Raw genomic sequence first — 23,188 nt, 5'->3', positions numbered from 1 at the left:
ACACTTTTGAATAATTCATGGGTCAAACGGGAGGTCTCAAGAAAAAAAACAAAAAAAAATACATTAAACTGAATGAAAACAAAGGCACAGTATATCAAAATTTGTATAATACACCCAAAGCAGTGCTGAAACTGAAATTTATAGCACTAACTGCATATATTAGAAAAAATGAAGTTTCCGATACAATAATCTAAGTTCCCCTCTCAAGAACCTAGAAGAAGAGCAAAATAGCCCAAGGTGAGCAGATCAAAGAAAATAATAAAGATAAAAACAGAAATCAATGCAATTGTGAATAGAAAATCAAACTGATATTTTAAAAGATCAGTAATATTGACAAACTACTGGCAAGACTGAGAAAAAAAAGAGAAGAGACAAATCACCAATATTATAAAATTTAAAAACAAGAAAAGAATAAGCAAAGATCATGAACAACTCTACACATATAAATTTGACAACTTAGATAAAATAAACCAGTTGCTTGAAAAACACAAACTATTACAACTCCCACTCAACGTGAAATAGATAATCTGATTAATCCTATTACTATTAAGAAAATTGAGTTTGTACTTCCTAAATTTTCAAAGAAGAAATCTCTGGGCCTAGATAGTTCCACTGAAAACAAAGTCTACCAAGTATTGAAAGAAAAAATAATATTATTACTATGCAATCTCCTCCAGAAAGTAGAAGAGGATGGACTATTTTCCAGTTCAGCTTATGAAGCTAGCATTATTCTGATAACAAATAAGACAAAGACAGTAAAAAAACAAAAAGTATAGACCAACATCCATCAGGAATATAGAAGCAAATTTCCTTAACAAAATACTTAGCAAATATAATTCAGCAACATGTGAAAACGCTTATATGCCATTACTAAGTAGGGTTTAATTCAGGGATGCAAAGCTGCTTCAACCACACACACAGAAAAATTAATCATCATTGATTTAGCAGACCACCATGTTAACAGACTAAAGAAGAAAAAAATCACATGATCATACCAAAGTAGAAAAAACATTTGACAAAAATTCATACCCATTCATGATTTTAAAACTCTTAAAAATATAAATAAGAGAATTTTGCCAACTTAATAAGGAGCATTTTAAAAAACTTACAGTAACATATGTAACGGTAAAAAACTGAATTTATTCCCAGTAATATCAGGAACAAGACAAGAATGTCCACTCTCACTACTCTTACTCAACATTGTTCTAGAATTTAAGGCTAGACAAGAAAAGGAAATAAAAGGCATACAGAAATAAAACTTACTCTGTTTACATATAATATCATTTCTCTGTAGAAAATACCCCAAAATCTACCAAAAGCAATCTCCTAGAATTAATGAGTGATTTTAGCAGTCACAGGATACCACATGGACATACATAAATTAATTGTATTTCTATATCCTGGTAGTAAACATATGGGTACTGAAATTTAAAATATGACTACAATCACTCAAAAGAAATGAACAATACATGTAAATTTAACAAAACACTTACAGAACTTATATGCCAAAAACTATAAAAAGCTTATGAAAAAAATGAAGGAAGATCTAAACAAACAGAGAGAGATACCATGTTTATGGTTTGGAAAGCTCAACATAGTAAAGATTTTAATTTTTGTCAAATTGATATCCAGATTCAATGCAATACCTATCAAAATCCCAGTAAGATTTTTCTGTATATAAACAGGATAATCCTAAAATTTATATTAAAAAGTCAGTAAACTATAATAGCTCAGACAATTTTGAAAAATAACGAAGTGAAAACAATCAGTCCACCCGATTTCAATACTTACCATATAACTGTACCATAATCCAGACTATATGGCATTGGCACATAGACTAATGGAGTAGAAGAGAAAACTGAGAAACAGACATACACAGATACACCCAACTGATTTTTGACACACGTGGGGAAAAGAAAGAGAGATAAGCCTGTAACTGTGTCTATATAGAAAGAAGTAGACACAAGAGACTCCATTTTGTTCTGTATTTGAGATGCTGTTAATCTGTGACCCTACCCCCAACCTTGTCCTTGCAAGAGACATGTGCTGTGGTGACTCAAGGTTTAATGGATTTTGGGCTGTGCAGGATGTGTCTTTGTTAAACAAGTGCCTGAAGGCAGCTTGCTGGTTAAAAGTCGTCACCATTCTCTTAATTTCAACTACGCAGGGACATGTACACGGCCAAAGGTCGCAGGGACCTCTGCCTAGGAAAACTAGGTATTGTCCAAGGTTTCTCCCCATGTGATAGGCTGAAACAATGCTGCTAAAAGGTTTATGGAGATGTTTGCATATGCATCTCAAGGCATAGCATTTTCCTTTAAACTTATTCATGTCACAGAGATTTTTGTTCATATGTCTTACTGCTGATTTCCTCCCTACAATGATCCTATTGTCCAGCCACTCCCTTATCTTTAAGATGGTAAAGATAATTATCAATAAATACTAAGGGAACTCAGAGACAGGTGCCGACGTGGGTCCTCCGTAAGCTGAGCGCCGGTCCCCTGGGCCCACTTTTTCTTTCTCTATACTTTGTCTCTGTGTCTCATTTCTTTTCTCAAGTCTCTCGTTCCACCTAACGAGAAACACCCACAGGTGTGGAGGGGCAGGCCACCCTTTCAGACACATATGCAAAAGCAAGAAAAAATAGACTTTTCAACAAATAGTGATCAAGCAATTGGATATCCATAGGCAAAAATACCCTCAACCCAAGTCTTATATCTTACAGAAATATTAACTCATAATGGATCATACATTTAAATATAAAACATAAAACTTTAAGAAGAAATGTTGGAGAAAATCTCAGGATGTATGGCTAGACAAAGAGTTCCTAGACTTGAAAACATCTTAGGGGCAAAAGACATGAAAAGTGTTATCCATAAAAGGAAAAATTGACAAATTGGACTTTGTCAAAATTAAAACTTTGCTTTGTGGAAGAGCCTACTGAGAAGAGGAAAAGAAAAACTACTGAATGAGAGAAAACATCTGTAAACCACACCTGGAAACAGCCGAAAAGATGTCCTGCAATGAGTGAATGGTTAAATCAACCACAGCACCATGGAATACTACTCAGGAATGAAAAGGAACAAACCATCCATACACAAAACAACCCAGATCAATTTCCAAAGGATTATGCTGGGGAAAAAAAAAAAAAATAGCCAACGTTAAAGGTTACGTACTATACAATTACATTTATGCAACATTCTTGAAACAACAAAATTATAGAAATAGAAAGTAGATGGTTATTGGGACTTAAGGAGGAGATACAGGTGGGAAGGAAAGAGACATAGCTATAAAAAAACAAAACGAAGTTTCCTCGTGATGATGGAAACATTCTGTGTCTTGACTGTATCAAAGCACTGTCCTGATTGTGATATTGTATGTAGTTTTGCAAGACATTGGCAATGGGGGAAACTGGGTAAAGGGTACTCCGAATCTCCCTGTATTATTTCTTACAACTGCATGTGGATCTCCAAATATCTTTTTTAAGAAATAAATGAGCTGGAGTAGGTATCTCCAAGTGATTTTTTATATCTGAAATTCAACACTTTTCAAAGCCTAAGGATCCACTGGCTCTTGGTTATAAATGGCTGCACTATTTCCAGCAAGTGAAACTTCTTACAGGTCTGGACAAAAATGTTTATACTGGTTAGGTAAGGGTCCACATGACCTCAAAATGAAGACAGGTGAGTAACCAAATCACACAGATCCTACAGCTCTACATCTATTTGGAGATGGAAAAAACAGAGGGCAGGCAAGGAAAAGCTCATCACACAAAATTAATTGTTAATGGAAGAATCCACACATTAAAAAAAAAAAAAAAAACCTAGGCTTTAAACAGGGCCATAGCAGCTTGTAAATATCTATTGACTTCACTGACAGCCTGTGCATATCCTTAAATGCCACTCAGCCCAGGCCCTTTCAGCGCTTGTGGATGAAAGCTCTTGGACAATTCTAATAAGTAACATTTTACTAGGGGCAATAAAGGAAAGGTTAATAATAATAATAACAACAATATTAACAATATGAGACCAAGAAGGAAATGGAGCAGGAATCAACATTTTCTGTAATGTGCCAGATAGAAAATATTTTAAGCTTTGCGGGCCGTATTGTCTCTCACAACTACTCTGATCTGCTGCAAAAGCAGGCAGAAGCAATATGCAAACAAATGTAGGTGGCTGTTTTTCTTTCTTTTTCTTTTTCTTTCTTTTTTTTTTTTTTTTTGAGATGGAGTTTCGGTCTTGTGCCCCAGGCTGGAGCACCGCCTCCTCCGCCTGCCAGGTTCAAGTGATTCTCCTGCCTCAGCCTCCCGAGTAGCTGTGATTACAGGCATGCACCACCACGCCCAGCTAATTTTGTATTTTTAGTAGAGACAGGGTTTCTCCATGTTGGTCAGGCTAGTCTGGAACTCCCAGCCTCAGGTGATCCGCCTCCCAAAGTGCTGGGATTACAGCCGTGAGCCATGGTGCCCAGCCATAGGTGGCTAGTTTTCAACGAAATTTTACAAAAAGTCAGTGGGCCCTATTTCTCCATGAACCACAGTTTGCAGACCCCTGCCCTCAAGAAACGACATGCAGGAACACAACCTGTTCATGGCAAGAGTAACACCATCTTGAAGCGAAACCACCACAGTGGCCAGTTTGACGCCTATCTACCAATGCGTTCCTGCAGCAAGGTCAAGAAACTATGCCTGTGGCATGGACAATTTCTCATAAAGATGCTTATCTAACTTCCCTAGTGGCCATGAGTTTCACAAAAGGGTCTGAGACAAGATACATGCTCTACCCTAAAAGCTGGCTGGATAAAGAGTACTTTCTGGAGGGCTCAAGAATCCACCATCTCACAGCTGCCTAAGACATCGCTTCTGTGCCTAAGTCCCTATTAAACATTTCTTTCTGAGAAACTGGGTTTGTCAGCTTCTTTCTTCAGCCTCTCAGCACCCTGAGCCTTTGGAGATGGGTTTGCATATACCTGCTCACATGGAACACAACAAAAACATTTAGTCTTTGCACCTGTAGTGATAGTGCCTACTTAATGGGGTTATTGTGAATTGAAAATAAAGTATCACACGAAAACGCTTAGCCATGGGTATAGGACTTAGTAATTAGGCAATAAATGTTAACTATTATTATTATTAGGCATATTTGCTATTTTTTTGCTATTTTCAGTTGGCCACTTACTTTATACATGGACACTCTATGGGGCAATATTTCAATGTTGTTAAAGCTCAAAATTAATTTTTTTTCCTGCACTGAGACCTTGTATAAAAGTTCAGAAGGAAGATAATTGGATTTATCTCCCCATAAGGTTGAAAGCCTCCACAATCAAGCCTTTATTAAAGAACAAGTACTACAATTGTGGCCATAGAAGATAGAATCTGACACCAAGGTAATAGGAATTTTCACTTTTATTTATTCCTCATAGGGTAGGAACAGCAGGGTGAAGGTACATGGGAAATTTCTGAAATGAAATATGAAGCACCGCAGTTTGTTGCTGGAGCCTATTCACCCTGTAACATGTTCCACTTGGTCAGAATTGATCCTTTAAATAACATACTGCCTTTCTTGGAGATTCCTTGAACAAAGAGAAGCTTCATGACTTGTCTGTCACATAGTTCTTCCTCATACTTCTCTGTGATGGTGAACGGCAAATGTGGCAATTCTACGCATCAAAACCACATCCCTCATGACAACTGAGCCACTAATGAAGAGATGAGCTCCACCTTAGATCTCTATTCCTGAGAGGAGTATTGAAAGCCGAACTGGCCTCACAAATGTGTAGACCTCCAAAGGGTAGGATTTTAGGTCACTAAGGCTCTCTGCCAAAAACAAACAAACAAACAAACAAACACAACAACAACAACAAAAAACCTTCTAGCTTATACAAAACACAAGACAAGATTTATACACAGAAATGTTCACTGCAATATTACTAGTAATGCAAATAGAAGGCAATCAATGTATATCAGCAGGGCAATTATTAAATACTATTATATAGCCTTTAAAAGAATGTTTATTAAGATTTTAATAACCTGAGGGAAATATACGTAATTATATATGAAGAGAAACAACACAGAATCATGCAGTATGATGTTAAATTTAATTGGAAAAAAAGGTGGAACGCAAACAAAATAAGAGTGGAAGGTAAATATATCAAGCAAAATACTAATGGTATTTGCCGTGGGTGACGGCATCATTGTGGTTCTTCTTTTACATTATAATTTTCTATATTTTATACATTTTATTCATTGAACATGTTTCACTTTTAAAATCAGAAAAATAAATAATATGTTTTTCGAAAAGCCTTTTTCTACCCGCTCACAGATTATTTTACAAAGATATTATCTGCTCACAGATTACTTATGTGTGATTATTTCTCACAGATTATTAACCTGCTCGCAGACCATTTATCCGTGATTATTTCTTACAGATTATTAACCCCCTCACAGACCATTTCACAGAGACATTATCTCTGACAAAAAAAAATCACCTTCAGGGACCTGAAAACTTTAAACACTGTTTTTTCAGTTAGTTCACTGATTATATATTGACCATCAGATTGGAAATTCTGTTTGTTTGTTTCTTTGTTTGGCCCACCCCACCCCATTTTTCTCACTCCAAGTAACAGTATCCAATACCCCAATATTCTTCTGGCAAACCACACCCTTTGCTATTTGTAGCCGTGGTGCTTCATGCAGAGTTGACTCTGACTCCAACTCCAGGAGAGAGCTTGTGATGACAAGTTTGGTATTCTGATGGCCACACAAATAAATTTAAAAAGCAAAAATGATCCAGTCCGAGCCAGTGAGAAGAAAGAGTATTTGGCTAAGACTACTGAAAGAAAGGCAAGTTCTTTTTTCCACTGAAGTGGTACCTAGGGATGTGTAATCCTAGAGTTATCAGAGGGCTCCCTGTGAAGTATAACAATAAAACCCAGCTTGGAAGTTCTGTCCATGGCAATCAGGCAAGAGAAAGAAATAAAGGGTATTCAAATAGGAAAAGAGGAAGTCAAACTGTGTCTGCTTGCAGATGGCATGATCCTATATCTAGAAAACCCCATCTTCTCAGCCCAAAAGCTTCTCAACCTAATAAGCAACTTCAGCAAAGTCTCAGGATGCAAAATCAATGTGCAAAAATCAAAAGCATTCCTATACACCAACAATAGACAAGCAGAAAGCCAAATCACGAACTCCCATTCACAACTGCTACTAAGAGAATAAAATATTTAAGAATACAGCTAACAAGGGAAGTGAAGAATCTCTTCAAGGAGAATTACAAAACTCTGCTCAAGGAAATAAGAGAGGACACAAGCAAGTGGAAAAACATTCCATGCTCGTGGATAGGAAGAATCAATATCGTGAAAATGCCCATACTGCCCAAAGTAATTTATAGATTCAATGCTATTCCCATTAAATTGCCATTGACATTCTTCATAGAATTAGAAAAAACTACTTTAATATTCATATGGTACCAAAAAAAAAAAAAAAAAAAAAAAAAAAAAAAAGAGTCCACATAGCCAAGACAATCCTAAGCAAAAAGAACAAAGTTGGAGGCATCAGGTTACCTGACTTCAAACTATACCACAAGTCTACAGTAACCAAAACAGCATGGTACTGGTACAAAAACAGACACATAGACCAATGAAACAGAATAGAGATCTCAGGAAGTACACCACACATCTATGTCCACCTGATCTTTGACAAACCTGACAAAAACAAGCAATGGGGAAGGGATTCCCTACTTAATAAATGGTGCTGGGAAAACTGGCTAGCCATATGCAGAAAATTGAAACTGGACCCTGTCCTTACACCTTATACAAAAATTAACTCAGTGTGGATTAAAGACTTAAATGTAAAACCCAAAACTATAAAAATCCTAGAAGAAAATCTAGGCAATACCATTGAAAATATAGGTACAGGCAAAGATTTCATGACAAAAACTTCAAAAGCAATTGCAACAAAAGCAAAAATTCATAAATGGGAACTAATTAAGCTAAAGAGCTTCTGCACAACAAAAGAAACTATCATCAGAGTGAACACACAATTTACAGATTGAGTGAAAATTTCTGCAATCTATCTGACAAAGGTCTAATATCCAGAAACTATAAGGAAACTTGAACCTTTACAAGAAACAAACAACCCCATTGGCAAATGGGCACATGGAAAAGAATGCAGAAATCACTAAGAGTAAGTAAGCAACACTAAACAAATCTTGCCAAACCAGCATCATATACTCTTAACCAACTGGTTAGGACAATCATTAACACATAGTTCATCTGATTTTAAAAGGTCTTTCTTGAGGATTTTTGCTTCTGAATGTAGAATGCTACAAAGAACATCACACTCACCCTAACAACCAGGAAAAAATTGAGATAACCCACAAAGTCATAAATTTTCTTGAACCCCTCAGATAGCTAAGGTTTCAAGGCAATCAAGTAAACCAAATTCCAAAGAACAAGTTCTTTCAAAAAGAAACAGGTTAAAACAATGTTTTTACCTTTTGCAGCTCATGAGAGAAAGTGATGTTGGCCATACAAGTGATAAGAAGAAATTAGCTAAAATTTTAACAAATTTATAAACGCCAAGTTTGGACTACAACATCAGTTTAGCTTGAATATCTAAAAGTCTGAGACTCAGAAAGGGGCTGGCATCCACTCAGAAACTCTTCTTCCCAAGCATCAGTTGGTGCTCATCAGACAGACTGGGGGCAGAGGAGGACATCAGAGAGAGCTCCCTTTGGCAACATAGGTCTGAAAGAGGCAACTAATGGCTCCAGGAGACAGGCTCAAATTCCCTCTTACTTCTCTGGACTCTTCTCTCCTACTATTTAAACTTCTGGAATGAGATCGTAATTGGCAAAAGCCAATTACTTCTGTGTAAGAAATCATCTGCCAGGACACAAGCAAAAATCAATTGAGGCTGGATGAAGGTTAAAGGCAAAAACTTTTACCATTGACTATTCTGAAACCAGGATTCTACATTAAAATCAAATGCAATTAATAGCTAGTGGAGGAGAAGAAAGTCTTACCCAAGAAAACTACAAGTATAAGACAGATTTGGCTGCCACAGAGAGGGAGAATACGAATATTGAGAAAGCACTACTCCCCGAAGCTAAGATACAAAGGGATTGGCTAAGACTAAGTCTGGACAAGTGCAACAGATAACCCTATCTACCTCTACTGCAAGCCTAGCAGAGTCATACGCCCAGGAGGATACCACTGGGAGAGGAACAGGAGCACAAAGAGAGACCATTTCTGCAATACAGGCATGCAGAGATGACTAAAAACTGAAGGTGTATCCAGATGTTTTGATTTCAACACCTGTGATCCTAATCACGTCTATGCCCAAAAGATCAGAGATTTAAGACTTGTACAAAAACAGATCTGGAGGTTTTGTTTCTCACAAGTTCAAAATAAGCCCAGAGTATAAAATAACTGCTAAACTAATGAGTACTGTGTGGGGCTTGTGCAGCAGTACTAGTACTTGTATTAGTAATAACAGGCTACATCAAAAGCATAAAGTACACTGAGTTATGAGCAGAAGGTTTGAAGTCAATCTGCCTACGCTTAAGTTCTGTTTTTGCTGCTTCTTAGATGCCAGGTTTGGGTAAATTATATGGTTTCTCAGTGCCTCCTTTTGTAAGATTGAGGTTAACAACCCACTTGAGTCAGGAGAGAAGAGAGAAACTCTTGTAATACATGCACACATTTTAATTCATCTCATCAGAAATATATCAAATAAAGTCAATGTAACATGTTAAATATAAACATGAAATAAGATACAGTCTCAGATCTCTCCATCTACCCAAACTTAATTCTTGGATAGTATTGTCTTAGAACTGGCTTCAAAACATTAATCATTTTTCACAATATTATCTTCTAAGTACTGATTCTGAAACTAGAGTACCAGAGTTTCAAAATCCTTCAGCCATAGTTCCCCAAATAAGGCAACAGATTCTGGAAATGCTGAAGTGATTATAGTTTCAGCCAGGGCTCTGCGTGTGTACCCACTGAAATCAGAGTGTCCTGGCCTGGGAACATTATATTTCTCTGGAAAGCATTCAGGACATTTGGGCCTCCTCTCTATTCTTTCTCTGAGGGGTCATTTCAGGTACAGCTGTACTCATTGTCCATAAGAATAGCCTTAGGCTGAGGGAAAAGTTGAGGAGATGGTGTTCTGAGCTGCCTTTCAACTCTACCCAGCCTGTGGTTTCAGGCAGCTTACCAAGGTTTATATGAAGGGCACTCAGAAGTAGCTATTGGCCATTTAGTTGAGTCAACCTAATCTCTCTAGTCTTTACACAGCCTTGAAATGGGCACCCAAAATGAATCTCTTCTGGATCCATCAGCAAATGACCAATTCCCTCACCAAAGTGCCAACTCAAGTTCCTGTGCTCTGTCTTCCATGGGCCTGAAGACCCTATACGGTTCAGCATTGGTTAATCATTGGCCAATAGATTTACTCCTTATTTCTTTATTTATGAGTAATTGACACAACTGCCATAAATTGCCAGTTCCCATTGATATAATGTTTCCAGATACGTTTTTCTTTCATTGACCAAAAAACTCACAGCACTTTGAAAACAAATTATTACTTAAATTTCTTAAGATGTTTCACAGTGGTTTTATCTGTTTTAAAAAGGTTTGAATTGTGTGTGTGTGTGTGTGTGTTTTGGAAAGGACCCCAAGAAATCATCTGTATTGAGCCCTGGTTCAATCCACTATGGAATTATTATTGAAACTGGCCCAATTGTCCCATAGAAGTGATCTTTACAGTCTTTTAAAATAAAAATACTAAAATTGACCCAGGTCTTGAAGATTAAAATTTACATTTGGCCCTCCCTCAGGAAACCCACCCTAGGACTCCTGAATAGTATCAAGTAACTGAAACTCACCAGATCATCACATTCAGACAGTGAGAAACCAGGTCCCTCATCCCTCATGATTTCCTTACTCCTCCCTAATTCCTGTTTACCCAATATAGTTACATTCCTTTCCTGCTACATAAACCCCAATTGTTGTCAGTCAGGAGATGGATTTGAGACTGAAGTGCCATCTCCTCAGTGGCAGCACCCAAATAAAATCCATCTTCCCTGGTAATACTTGCTGTCTCAGTGATTGGCTTTCTATGCAGCCAGCAGCAGGACCTAGACTGAAACCCTGGTGTTTGAGTAACATTATCTCCACCTTGTAAATAGGCCAATGTTAAAGAGAGGTGAAGTGGTCTAGGCCAATGTTAAAGAGAGGTGAAGTGCTCTAGGGTTGTAAGAATAAATCATGTTAGAACCAACACAACATGCTGGTCTAACCAACACAACATGCTGGTCATACTGGTAATGTTGTGTTTCTTTCGATTACACCCTGATGTTTTTTCTACCATCAACAACTAAAGTAGCACATCCAAAATTTAACAAAAACAATAGGCAACAAACCATTATTTAAGGCAAGGACTTAAGCCATAGCCTGCCATTTACTTTGCCAAATGAACCTGGTAATGTCACTTAATCTCCCTATGCCTAAATTTTCGTATTCATAAAAGACAGATGATAATTCCTTAGTGGGTTGCTGAGAGGATTAAATACATTACTATGTGCAAAGTTCTTAGTCCAGAACTTGGCTCAGATCAATCGCCATTTAAGTATTTGCTCTTACTATTGCCATCCCTACTCTCAACTTGTTCCTACTTTTCTTTTGGGGATTAAATGGCATTATCATCTTTCCTCATTGGACAAGCTAAGAACCTTAGAGATATCCTTAATAACTACTCATCCTGTTACCTCTTCTTTCTTACCTCCCAGTCTTTGGATTATGAAGTCTTCTTCATTCTACCATCTAAATATCTATTAAATCTACTTTTTACTCAGCATCCTCTCTGACAAGGCTATATAGTTTAGTCCTATTCCTCTCACCTGGACTATTTCAAATACCTCCTCACTGGTCTCTCTTTCAACCAACTTTGCTCACTCCATGATGTAACATCCTTTAAAGTATCCTACCATATTACTCCCTGCTTCAAAACTTCCAGTGGCTTCCACATTGTGTCAGCCAGGCTGGCATCACAATCATTCTGACCAAGTCCAGCTCCACCATCAAAGATTCAAATTTAGTAGGTCTAGAATGGGACCTAGGAATCTATTTTGTGTGTTTCTACAGATCAATATTTGAGAATCATTGGAAAGGATATTCATTAGAATGTCTTATGAAGTTCTTCAAAATCTTACTCCCACCTCCAGGGAAATGAAATGTCATCTTTCCCCTTGAAGTTTTCCTTGACTGAATTTTTCCTTCTTCTGTGTTCCCACAGCTCTGTATGCATAGCTTTCAAAATGATACCTGTTATATCACACTTTCATTATATTTGTACCCCTGGGTCCCCAACTTGCAGGGACAACCTCATGGGCACACAACCTGTGCGGTCACACAGGGCCCTATGCTCAGAAGGGCCCTACACTCAGAAGGTCCCTACCCTTGGCTTAATGCTCTGCTATCACCATCCCGAAATTCTTAATAATTGTTGAACAAGGGACACCTCATTTTCACTTTGCACTGGGTCCTGCAAATTATGTACTCAGCACTGCCACTCGATTGTGAGCTCCTTGAAAACAGAAGCTATTTGCTATTCTTTCAAATTCCTCCTTAGCACAGAGGACTCCTGGCAAAAAGTAGAGGTTTCTTAAATATTTGTTGAGTTTATACATGAATAAATGAAAAGATAAAGTATCTCATAGAAAAATAGTATAATATGGCTAATTAACTCGGAAGAATAAGCTTTTTTTATTCTTGGGGGAGAGAGGAACTAACTGATAAAATCCTGAGACTATTAACCATTGACCACTCCAAATAAATAACATAACATTTTCTAGGTTTATTTTTAAATTACTCAAACCACTCCTACTTTTGAGCCCTGCTGCCTCCCTGTTCTCAGAATGCAAAATTGCAGTTAATGGAGCTTGCAATTATGCTATCATGCCCTGAGTTTTTGTGCCAGGCACTGTGTTAAATTCTGAGTGTAATGGGAAGGGGAAAGGAGAAGCCAAGAAAATGTGAAATGAGCAGGGTCACTGTCTTCAAGAAGCAATTAAATTTCACTCCTCTAAAATTTATATCAAAGATGAGTTGACTTCATGGGAGTTCTGCAGCAATGAATCGAGAATAAAGACATTAGACTTGGCCAGTGGCCCAGCTTCCTGAACATTTCAAATGACAAAATGTCTCAGCCTGAACACAATTCCCCCACTATGAGATCTGTGGGGTCACTAGTTAACATGGGCAACTGCCTCAGAGGTGCTCATGGAGCATAATAAACAAGTGGCTATTGAGGTGGGGGAGGTGCTTTTGCTCCCGGGTGTTAGAGAAGAAAAGACGAACATCGGCTATCAAAGTGAGCCAAATAATTGGTGGAAAAAAATGTTCCTAGCTCCTGCTGGAGGCATGACAGGACTCCCAATGTGGCAACGACCACACACCACCCGCTGCCACGTTACGTGTCCGTTGCTAGGTTCTCCAACATGACACGGAAGTCCAAAAAGAGTTTATCGCGCTTTTCTACTACTAGTTTTTAGTTACCCACTGCTGGTTGGTATAATACCAGTTACAAAATCAAGAGATTCTAGTTGAAAACATATAAATGCCAATAAACATATAAAGATGTGTTCAGCTTCAAATCAAGGAAATGTAAAAATAATACAACCACAGAATATCGATTTTGTATACTGAATGAGCCAAAGTTAAAAAGACTGATAATTTTCAATGTTGGCATGAATGGAGGAGAAAGCAAGTACTCTCAAAAAAGATTGCTGGTCTGATTATAAATTGGTACAACTACAACTTCTGAAGGGTAATTTGGCAAGATGTGTTAATCCAAATTTAAAATGCATGCCCCCTTTAAGGCAGTAATAATAATTCTAGGCCTTTATCTTAAGGAAATAATCTGAAAAATAAATAAAAACCTAAGTACAAAGTTGCTCATCACAACCAAAAAAAAAAAAAAAAATTAGACATAATACACGTGCAACATGGGAAACCTGCTGATACAGTACAATTCATCCAAACACAACTTGAACATTGACATAGTTATGTGACACTCTAATTATCAAATATATATATATATATCCATAAGGCATTTGTAGGTATAATGGAAAGGTTAGTTCTTCTTTTTAAAGTAGAGATAGAATCATTCCATTTTTGTTAAAAAATACATATTGACCAGGTGTGGAGGCTCACTCTTATAATTCCAGCACTCTGGGAGGACAAGGCAGGTGGATCTCTTGGGTCCAGGAGTTTGAGACCAGCCTGGGCAACATGGTGAAACCCCATCTCTACATAAAATACTAGAAAATTAACCAGGCATTGTGGCATGCGCCCGTGGTCCTAGCTTCTCAGGAGGCTGATGTGGGAGGATCACCTGTGCCTGGGAGACTGAGGCTGTGGTGAGCTACGATTACACCATTGCACTCCAACCCAGACAGAGATCCTTTCTCCGAAAAAAACTAACATTAAAAAATACATATTTATGAGTATGTGTATGCATTTTTTAAGAATATGAATTTTAAATCAATACAATAATTTTGTTTTGCCATGATGCAAACAAATGGATGATATCCAAAAACAATATTCATATTGTTTTTTAACATGTAGGGGGACAAAGGGAGATAGTGATGTCCTGGTAAATATTTAACAGCTGGCCTTCCGGTGGGCCAGGGTGGAAGTCCCGTTGTAGTATTTACAGATTTCTGTGGCATAAATGTCACCAACATTATTTATTTCAAGCTACTAATGTGATGTCACTGAGTTAGGAGTTGGGAAGAAATGGAAAGAAATACAGTTGCACCATGCTGTGTAATACCACTACCTCGTATTTCCATGACACAGATAAATTAGATGCAAATAATCTCAAAAGTATAGATAAGTATGAAGATAGAGCAAAATAGAAAGTGAATTTTAGGTTTTTGTTTGTTTGTTTGTTTGTTTTGAGACAGTCTCACTCTATCCCCCCAGCTTGACTGCAGTGATACGATGTCAGCTCACTGCAGCCTCAACCTCCTGGACCAAAGCAAGCCTCCCCGCTGAGCCTCTCAAGTAGCTGGGACTACAGGTGCATATCACCACGCCCAGACACTTTTTTTGTATTTTTGTAGACAGGGTTTCACTATGTTGCCCAGGCTGGTCTGAAACTCCTGGGCTCAAGCAATCTGCACACCTCAGCCTCCCAAAGTGCTGGGATTACAGGCGTGAGCCACGGCGCCCAGCCTGCATTTCTTATTGACATGTCTGGTGGTAAACTCATGAAGCATATTTACTTCATTATTTAGATCCTTATTTGTCATTGCAATATTTTACAATAAACATATGTTACCTTTATAATCAGAAAAGAATTCAAAGGGTTTTTTTTTTTTTTTTTTTGGTTTTATTTGTTAAGGCCTAGGGAAAAATATCAGGGGATATTAATTTTTAAGTCTCACTGGAACAAAACACTTCCCCAAAAGACTGATTGTGTTAAGGTGTAACTAAAGAGCAATGTTAGAATCAATTAAGCCATATGATACCTTTGCTCAGTCATGGTATAAGGAAACGGTTGTAAATTCCTTCAAAATAGAAATACAAAATGTCACGACTCAAAGAGATTTGTGCTCCCAGGCATTCTCATACTCACACTTCACAAACAAGGAAACTGAAAGGTTGGTGTTTTCCCAAAGTATGCACAAGGTAAGTAGAATATAACCCAGCTCCTCTCCATTTATAAGTAGTCTCTACGGCCTATGAATAAAAGTACACATTCTTGGCCAGGTGCAGCGGCTCATGACCATAATCCCAGTACTTTGGGAGGCCGAGGCAGGTGGATCACAAGGTCAAGAGATCGAGACCATCCTGGCCAACACGGTGAAACCCCGTCTCTACTAAAAAATACAAAAAAACTAGCCAGGCGAGGTGGCGGGCGCCTGTAGTCCCAGCTACTCAGGAGGCTGAGGCAGGAGAATGGCATAAACCCGGGAGGCGGAGCTTGCAGTGAGCTGAGATCCGGCCACCGCACTCCAGCCTGGGCGACAGAGCAAGACTTCATCTCCAAAAAAAAAAATACAAAAATTAGCTGGGCGTGGTGGCATGCACTGGCAGCCCCAGCTACTCAGGAGACTGAGGCAGGAGAATCACTTGAACCCGGGAGGCAGAGGTTGCAGTGAGCTGAGATCACGCCACTGCACTCCAGCCTGGCAACAGGGCAAGACTCTGTCTAAAAAAAAGAAAATAAAAAAAAAGTACATATTCCTTTTGGTATAACTGAATGGCAAGAGATGACCTCATTTTTATGGGGTAGTATTTATTCAATTGGTTAACTGCTAAGGCCCTGGCTCTTCCTACCTTTATTTAGATAATAGCAGCTCACACTTTGCCAGAACTGTATCTTCTCAAAACACGTTCATATGGATTATCCCCACTGATCTTCATGAGAGCTCTGAGTCTGGTAGGGGTAAGAAAGACCAGTCCTATTTTACAGGTATAAAAACCGAGGCTAGAGCAGGTAAGCAGCTAGCCCAAGGCCGGTGAGAGCCAGGCCTCCTGTCCTGTCCCAGTGCTCTCCAGGAGTTTCCTCCTCAAAGCCTTTCTGAGGCAGTCATTTAGGTGAACATTCCCTGAAGGGCGCTTTCTCACCTTTCCTTCCTTCTCCCTCCAAAAGCCTCTTTCTTCCTTTGGCTCCTGTCTCATTTCGCACTTAAAGATATTACTTTCAGGTCACCTAGGGTTGCTTTTTAGCTCCTGTTTGCTTTTGTTTATTATTATTATTTATTTATTTATTTATTTTTATCTACTTATTTTTGAGACAGCGTCTCTCTCTGTCGCCAGGCTGGAGTGCAGTGGCGCAATCTCGGCTCACTGCAACCTCTGTCTCCCGGGTTTGCGCCATTCTCCTGCCTCAGCCTCCCAAGTAGCTGGGACTACAGGTGCACACCAGGCTGCCCAGCTAATTTTTGTATTTTTAGTAGAGATGGGGTTTCACCATGTCGGCCAGGATGATCTCGATCTCTTGATCTCGTGATCCACCTGCCTTGGTCTCCCAAAGTGCTGGGATTACAGGCATTAGCCACCGCGCCCAGACTGTTTTTGGTTTTTTAACTCTAAAATGAAAGATAATCCTAGGCATCTTTAGCCCTCAGAATATTCTTCTTCTTTATTTGACATGAAGTCTAAACCCTAGAATGTTGTTTTCTCTTGAAATTTGAAGTAATTTCCACCACAAGAGAAATTACATTTGCAAAGTTTCAAGTAAAGTATATTATAAAGCACAAGCCTAAACACTTTGGTGTGACACATTTCTAGACCTGGAAGTCAGAGGAAACAGGCTTATTTAAGATACTCAAATTATCTTGAAGAAAATAGAAACTCAAATTATCTATAACAGAACAGATCCTAAGGAATATAAGAAGACTGGATGTTGATGTTCTCCTTAGCTTTGTTTTATGAAGGAAGGAAATGTGTTTTCTTATGGGTGCAATGTTCTCTGGAAGAACTGGAAGAGGTATCAGTGCGCTATGCTCAGGTCCAGAGACAAAAGACTATCAACTTAAACACCACTGTGTGGTGCCTCAGCGCCTGGACTTACTGGTTGATGCAACCTTCGGAAAATTCTGTGTGCATCAATTTCCTCATCTTTCAAGTAAGAATCACAGCATCTACCTCATAGGGTTGTGATGAAAACTAAATTAGCTAGTGGCCAAGAAAATGCGGTGTATACTAAAAATCACTACAAAATATGTAGAATATATGTATACATATAGTTTGATAATTTTTAAAGTTTACTGCTCTGGGCAAGGGATGGAGGAGTGAGTTAAAAAGGAACAGAACGTCAGACACAGCAACAGGCAGGTGGCCAGGTTTCTGTAGGCACAAGAGGATGGAGAGCTCAGGAGTGCATACTAATTGCTGCACCTCTGCTGAGAGTACTGGCCAAATGACTGCCCACCAGAAAACACAGTGTCCCTTTCCATATTAAAAGCCCTCTGCTAACTGGGCTTCCAGCTGCATACGAAACTAGGTGGACTTCCTCATGCATCTGATGGTGCCGTTATGAAGATGGACTGTTAATGAATTGCTTTGGTGGAATATGTACGCTAGAGAAGAGGTAACAGTTTCCCTACAACCATGAACGTCTTCTGGAAAATAAATGATTCTTATTGGCACTTGAAAGACAAATTGTCCAAGAGCAGAAAGGGGTGTACTGAAAAAGAGTGAGTGTATTTCTAAATGAGAGAGAGAGAAAAAAAAATGTTTCAGAGGAAGGAGCCTCTGCCTTCTGGTGAAGAGTATTCAAGATGAAGATAAACTTTTCAACTTAATATCGACAGTAATGAAATATTCACTTCCTAAAGAAAACTCTTTAAAGAAACAAAGACGATATCCAGTGTGGGCTAGCAAGTCATTTCTGGTGACATTTGTGGAGGGGCTAAAGGCAATTCATTGGGCAGTCAAATCTGAATGAAGTAAAGGATATGGTTAAGAAAGGCACCTGAATTAATGTGCCTTTTACTTCTTTATAATTCTTTCAGCTTTGATAGCAGAAGGGATCTACTCTTGAAAGTCCAAAAAATGTTGTTGCTATAGGAACAGGTAAGCAGATTAGACTTGAAAGACCAGTTTAGGAACAAAGAATTTAATAGTCAGGGCTAAAGCAATTAACCAAGAAAAACATTTTAAGTAAATATCTTTCAGGTTTGTTATTTACATATTAATTCCAGGAAGACGAAATGTTATTATTGAATGAGAGCATCACATTTTAACATTTTAATTACATCATTACTGGCATAAAAGACTATGCTTACACAATCAGCAGAAAGACCTTATTAAACAGAAGTACACATTTCTGACTCTCTCTTGATTACATTGTCATTGAGAAATACAGTTTTAAGTTCATCCTGAGCATGAGTCATCTTGGATTTTCCTATAGTTCTCGAGATAGGAGTGCATCTAAAACAAAGGAGATAACAAACTACCGAAAGTTTTCTGTAACCAATCTCTATAATGAGGAAGCCACAAAAGTAAAATTCTAGAAGAAAATAGAAATGTGTATAGGCTGATAATTGTGAATAGTGCATGTCTTCCCTGCCCAACAGACTCAGTGAACAAGGTATGTGAGAAGAGAAGGTTGAAGACCTAGTGGCACTTCTGCTTCTTCCTATCAGGGAATACCCTGCTGCTCACATTAGGGATTTCCTAACATTGTTCGGTGTTTGGAACGGAACTGGCTATACCACTGAGGCTCAAACAAGAATCATAAAGTGGCACGGTGCTTCTCTCCTCTCTGTTTTCTTTCAAAAGAAAACATTATTGACAAGATAAATACAATATTTTCATTCTGGCAAATTTCTGCTGTCAGAGGTTATATTTACAGGATAGAGAGATTTCTTAAACATGACCTTTTCTCATGTAATGCCAGAGTGAAATTGCAGAGAAGTCTGTGTGTGTGGTGTGTGGTGTGTGTGTGGTGTGTGTGTGTGTGTGTGTGTGTGTGTCTCGCAGGCTGAGGAGTGGGATGGGAAGAAGGGAATGTGGCTAGAATCTTACCATCTCATTCTCTTCTCCTTCATTGAGCAGAGCGTGCTGGCCCTTCTCAAAGTGTCCCATGAAAAAGTGATTCCACACCTCCTTCCTGACCTTGCTGGGCAGATGCTTCCAGGACGAACCCCAACTCGCCGAGCCACTGAGCCACCGCACCTCCTCAGCTGACTAAAAGAGTTAATGATCCTCCAGGTTAAAACTCCTCCTTGAGCACACACCTTCTCTCAACAAACGACAATACTTGGCAAACTGAACTCCTCCCACAAGTCACCCTCTGCTAGGAGGAATTTCTGGCTGCTCCCTGCTTATTGCGTCCTCTCAGAGCAGCTGTCTCAAAGGAGGCTGCTCCCATGCCGATCTTTTTGTGCCCAACTTACAGGGAAAGAACTCATTGCCTGCCCAGTGCCTGCCAGCCTCAGACTTCTGACTGCAAATCCAACAGGACAATACAGAGTTGGCAGGACCCTTCTCAGGAGCCAGGAGCAGATGCAAGAACTCCCAGGTCACTGCTGTATTCAGAGGACCTAAGGAATTGGGTTGAGAGGAAGGGCACAGAGCCGCAGATTTTCTCTGATGAATGAAGGCTTCAATCCATAGCTTTCTAATAGTACTCTCATTCAGTTTGCTTACAAAAGGTACAAATTATCACTCATCCTCTTCAAAAGGTATTTGTAATCACATTTCCTGGTATATGCAAAAAACATTCTATTTAAAGTGTATGTGAAATTAAGTTTACTTTTTTGAAACACATGTAGAAAAAGAACAAAGGTAACATCAAACATCACTAAAATACTGATATTTCAACACTTAAGGAAGTCTAGAACTAAAATATTCAAATGACTACATGGTCAAACTCTTTTTTAAAATTTTCTTACACATTTATTCAATAACCATTGCCTGAGCACAGGGACTACCTAAAAAAGTTAAGTCATATTTGCTATCCTCGTGTTGATGTAGGGATTCACACTTCCAAACAAACATGATAGAAAGTGGATTGTTATTATAAGAGCCGGAACAGAAGCCTAAGATAACTGTTAGAAGTCCCAGTGTGGTGTAGAGAAACACACCGCTACCCTAGCTCCGGCAAAATACCTGTATTCCAGCTGCTTGTCTGCACTGGCCTTGCTATGTGACCATTTAACTATAGGAACTGGCTCTTCTTCTCTGGCACCACCCAACAGGACTGTTGAGAGAATGGAGTGAGATCTTTGTGAAAGTACATGGTACGGCATCGATCAAGTGCTGTTAGGATTGTTAAACTAACAGTAGGTGGTAGCACACAGTGGTTAAGGTCATATGCACTAAAGTCGGAAGGCCTGAGTTCAAATTTGGACTGTACTACGTGGTCGTTGTGCTACCTTGGGATATAATGAGTTATACAAACTCCATTAGCCTCTATTTGCTCACATGTAACATAAAGATGATGATAATCGAGCATATGTCCTCAAACAGATTTTTAAGAAAGAGTGCCTGGGGAATAATAGGTATTCAACAAAAGATAGTTATTTTTACCTTCACCATGCCCACTGTCTCTCCCTCAAGCTACAATGGCAATGATATCTCCAACCTGACCCAAATAGCCCTAATGTGACCAAGATCAATGTGTGCATGTGTATGTATGTGTATGTTGTATGTTAAAACCTTGAGCAAATAGTAAAGCATAAGATAAACATAAAAAGTAAGCTAAGTAAACCCATTGTAATAGTAATTACAAAATATATATGTATGTATGTGTATGTGTGTGTGTGTGTGTATACATACATATAGTTCTCTTGGTTTCAAAAATTTGCTACCACAATTTAACCAAATAAATGAAAACAAAATTAACATTTTATCACAAGGTCAAAATATAAGGAGTGCAGGGTTTCTTTTCGGGGGGGGCAATAAAAATGTTCTAGAACTACTGATGGCTTCACAAATTTGTGAATATACTAAACCTCATTGAAATGTATACTTTAAAAGGGTGAATTTTATGAAATGTGAATTATATCTCAATGAAAAGATATAATAAATTTTAAAATTATACTTCAATAAAAAATTATAACTCAAAAAACCTAACTGAACATTTAACAGCCTTACTAGGCAGTAATTATATATTCAGTACAGAAAAAAACATAAAACATGCATATTCCAAATTTCATCTCAACTGATGGAGGTTGAGGAGTGTTAGTATGTGACGTGGCGAAACTATATCAGTGCTCCTGGGCACGTGAGAGAGAAGGAATTCATTCTCCTGTTTATCACTGGCAATATTTGCACTGTTTTCTTTTGGCTGGGCTCCTGAATACCCTTGGTAACTCATGCACCATTGTGAGACTGAGATGAGTGTGTAACTGATTAAGAGCTAGAGAAACTGTACACAAACTTACCCCATCAAATAAATCAGGTCATGCTGTTACAATATTTAAGCCAAACTTGAAAAGGAAAATATGTAAGTCCCTATGAACATTAAAAGATTTTATAAAAATCAGGTGTCCGTGGAAAATTATTATCCACAACCCAGTTCAGTAGAGCTGAGGACTCCAGTAGTGACAGAGTTTCCTCAGGCTCCTTGGGAGTTCTATTGGTAAAACATCTAGATTTGATCTATGGCAACACTACTTATGGACAGCACTCACCCTCATTTAGTGCTTTTGGTCTACAAACATAAGCATATCCAGAAACAGGGGTAGGTTGTGTGGGAAAGCAAGGAAAACGTTTACCGAACACTTCCAGATATGAGGCACAATTCTAAACAGTTTACACTCACTGTTGCGTGCAATCCTGACAAAAGCCTCTGTGGTTGATACTCTTCTGATCATTCTTATTTGACAGACAAGGAAACACAGGTGCAGATATTAAGTAATTCGAACCATTAGTAAGTGACAGAATGAGTATTCAGACCTAGGCAATGCAGCTCTCCCAATTCATGATCCTAGTTACGGGACTAATACCTCTTCTCCACATTTATTTGGCACAACCAAAGTGCTCTGCAAAAAGGCTTGCATGTATATGACCAGAAAAGCCTCTCTGTGAAGGAAGCATTTTGAGAAAGGCCTTGGAAAGAGTCAAAAAAGGCTTCAACAGGTAGAGATGCTGAGGCTCGAACAAAGAGTGAGGCCACAGGAAAGAGCGTTTGAAGCAAGGGAGTCATCAGAGGGAGAAACACATGGTCATGCTGAGAGCAAGTCCATCAGCCCCACTGCAGCATGGGATGCATGAAGGAAGAAGAGGGGAGTGACATGTGGCAGGGACATACGGACCAACGCCATGCACGGAGGTCCTGAATGCCAGGCTGAGTCTGAGCTTAGTGCACAGAGTGACAATAACATGGAAGGCAAACTGAACTCCATAAATATCCCTATGGTTCCTGATCAGCCTGTGCGCTCATATTGTAGGAATCAGGTGCCAAAGCAACTCGGTCCTTCTACGCAATACTGTATTTATGTAGACAGTTTTCTTGAACCTTCTAAGTTAGTCTTCTATTTCTCTTTGGAACATTGTTTGAAAAGGTATTCTTGAATTCAGCCTCTCTTTCCTTAATTGTGCCTGTTCGATATTTCTATTCTATACTCTGTGTGCCTCACAGGTTGTGATGTGGCTTAGTAAGAACAGCAGATGAGGATTTGGTGTGGTCTACATTCTAATCTTGACATTTTCCTGAAGG

At 38.7% G+C, this 23,188-nt stretch overlaps 1 protein-coding gene across 2 annotated transcripts in view; it reads right to left on the bottom strand.

Annotated features, from left to right (window-relative positions):
• ATP13A4 (ATPase 13A4) overlaps nucleotides 1-19,886 on the bottom strand; it is a 159,523-nt gene extending 139,637 nt beyond the window's left edge. For both annotated transcript variants that reach the window (XM_015132515.3, XM_077991164.1), the window contains exon 1: nucleotides 19,549-19,886. Coding sequence is in view for 1 of the 2 variants with exons in the window: in XM_077991164.1 (XP_077847290.1) it covers nucleotides 19,549-19,608 (60 nt within the window). In the remaining variant the exon portion in view is untranslated. The remainder of the gene's footprint in view (nucleotides 1-19,548) is intronic.
• Between the last annotated feature and the right edge of the window lie 3,302 nt (nucleotides 19,887-23,188).

This window comes from Macaca mulatta, chromosome 2, assembly GCF_049350105.2.
Source record: "Macaca mulatta isolate MMU2019108-1 chromosome 2, T2T-MMU8v2.0, whole genome shotgun sequence".
NCBI classification, from domain to species: domain Eukaryota; kingdom Metazoa; phylum Chordata; class Mammalia; order Primates; family Cercopithecidae; genus Macaca; species Macaca mulatta.
This window is presented reverse-complemented; position numbering and strand designations above follow the sequence as displayed.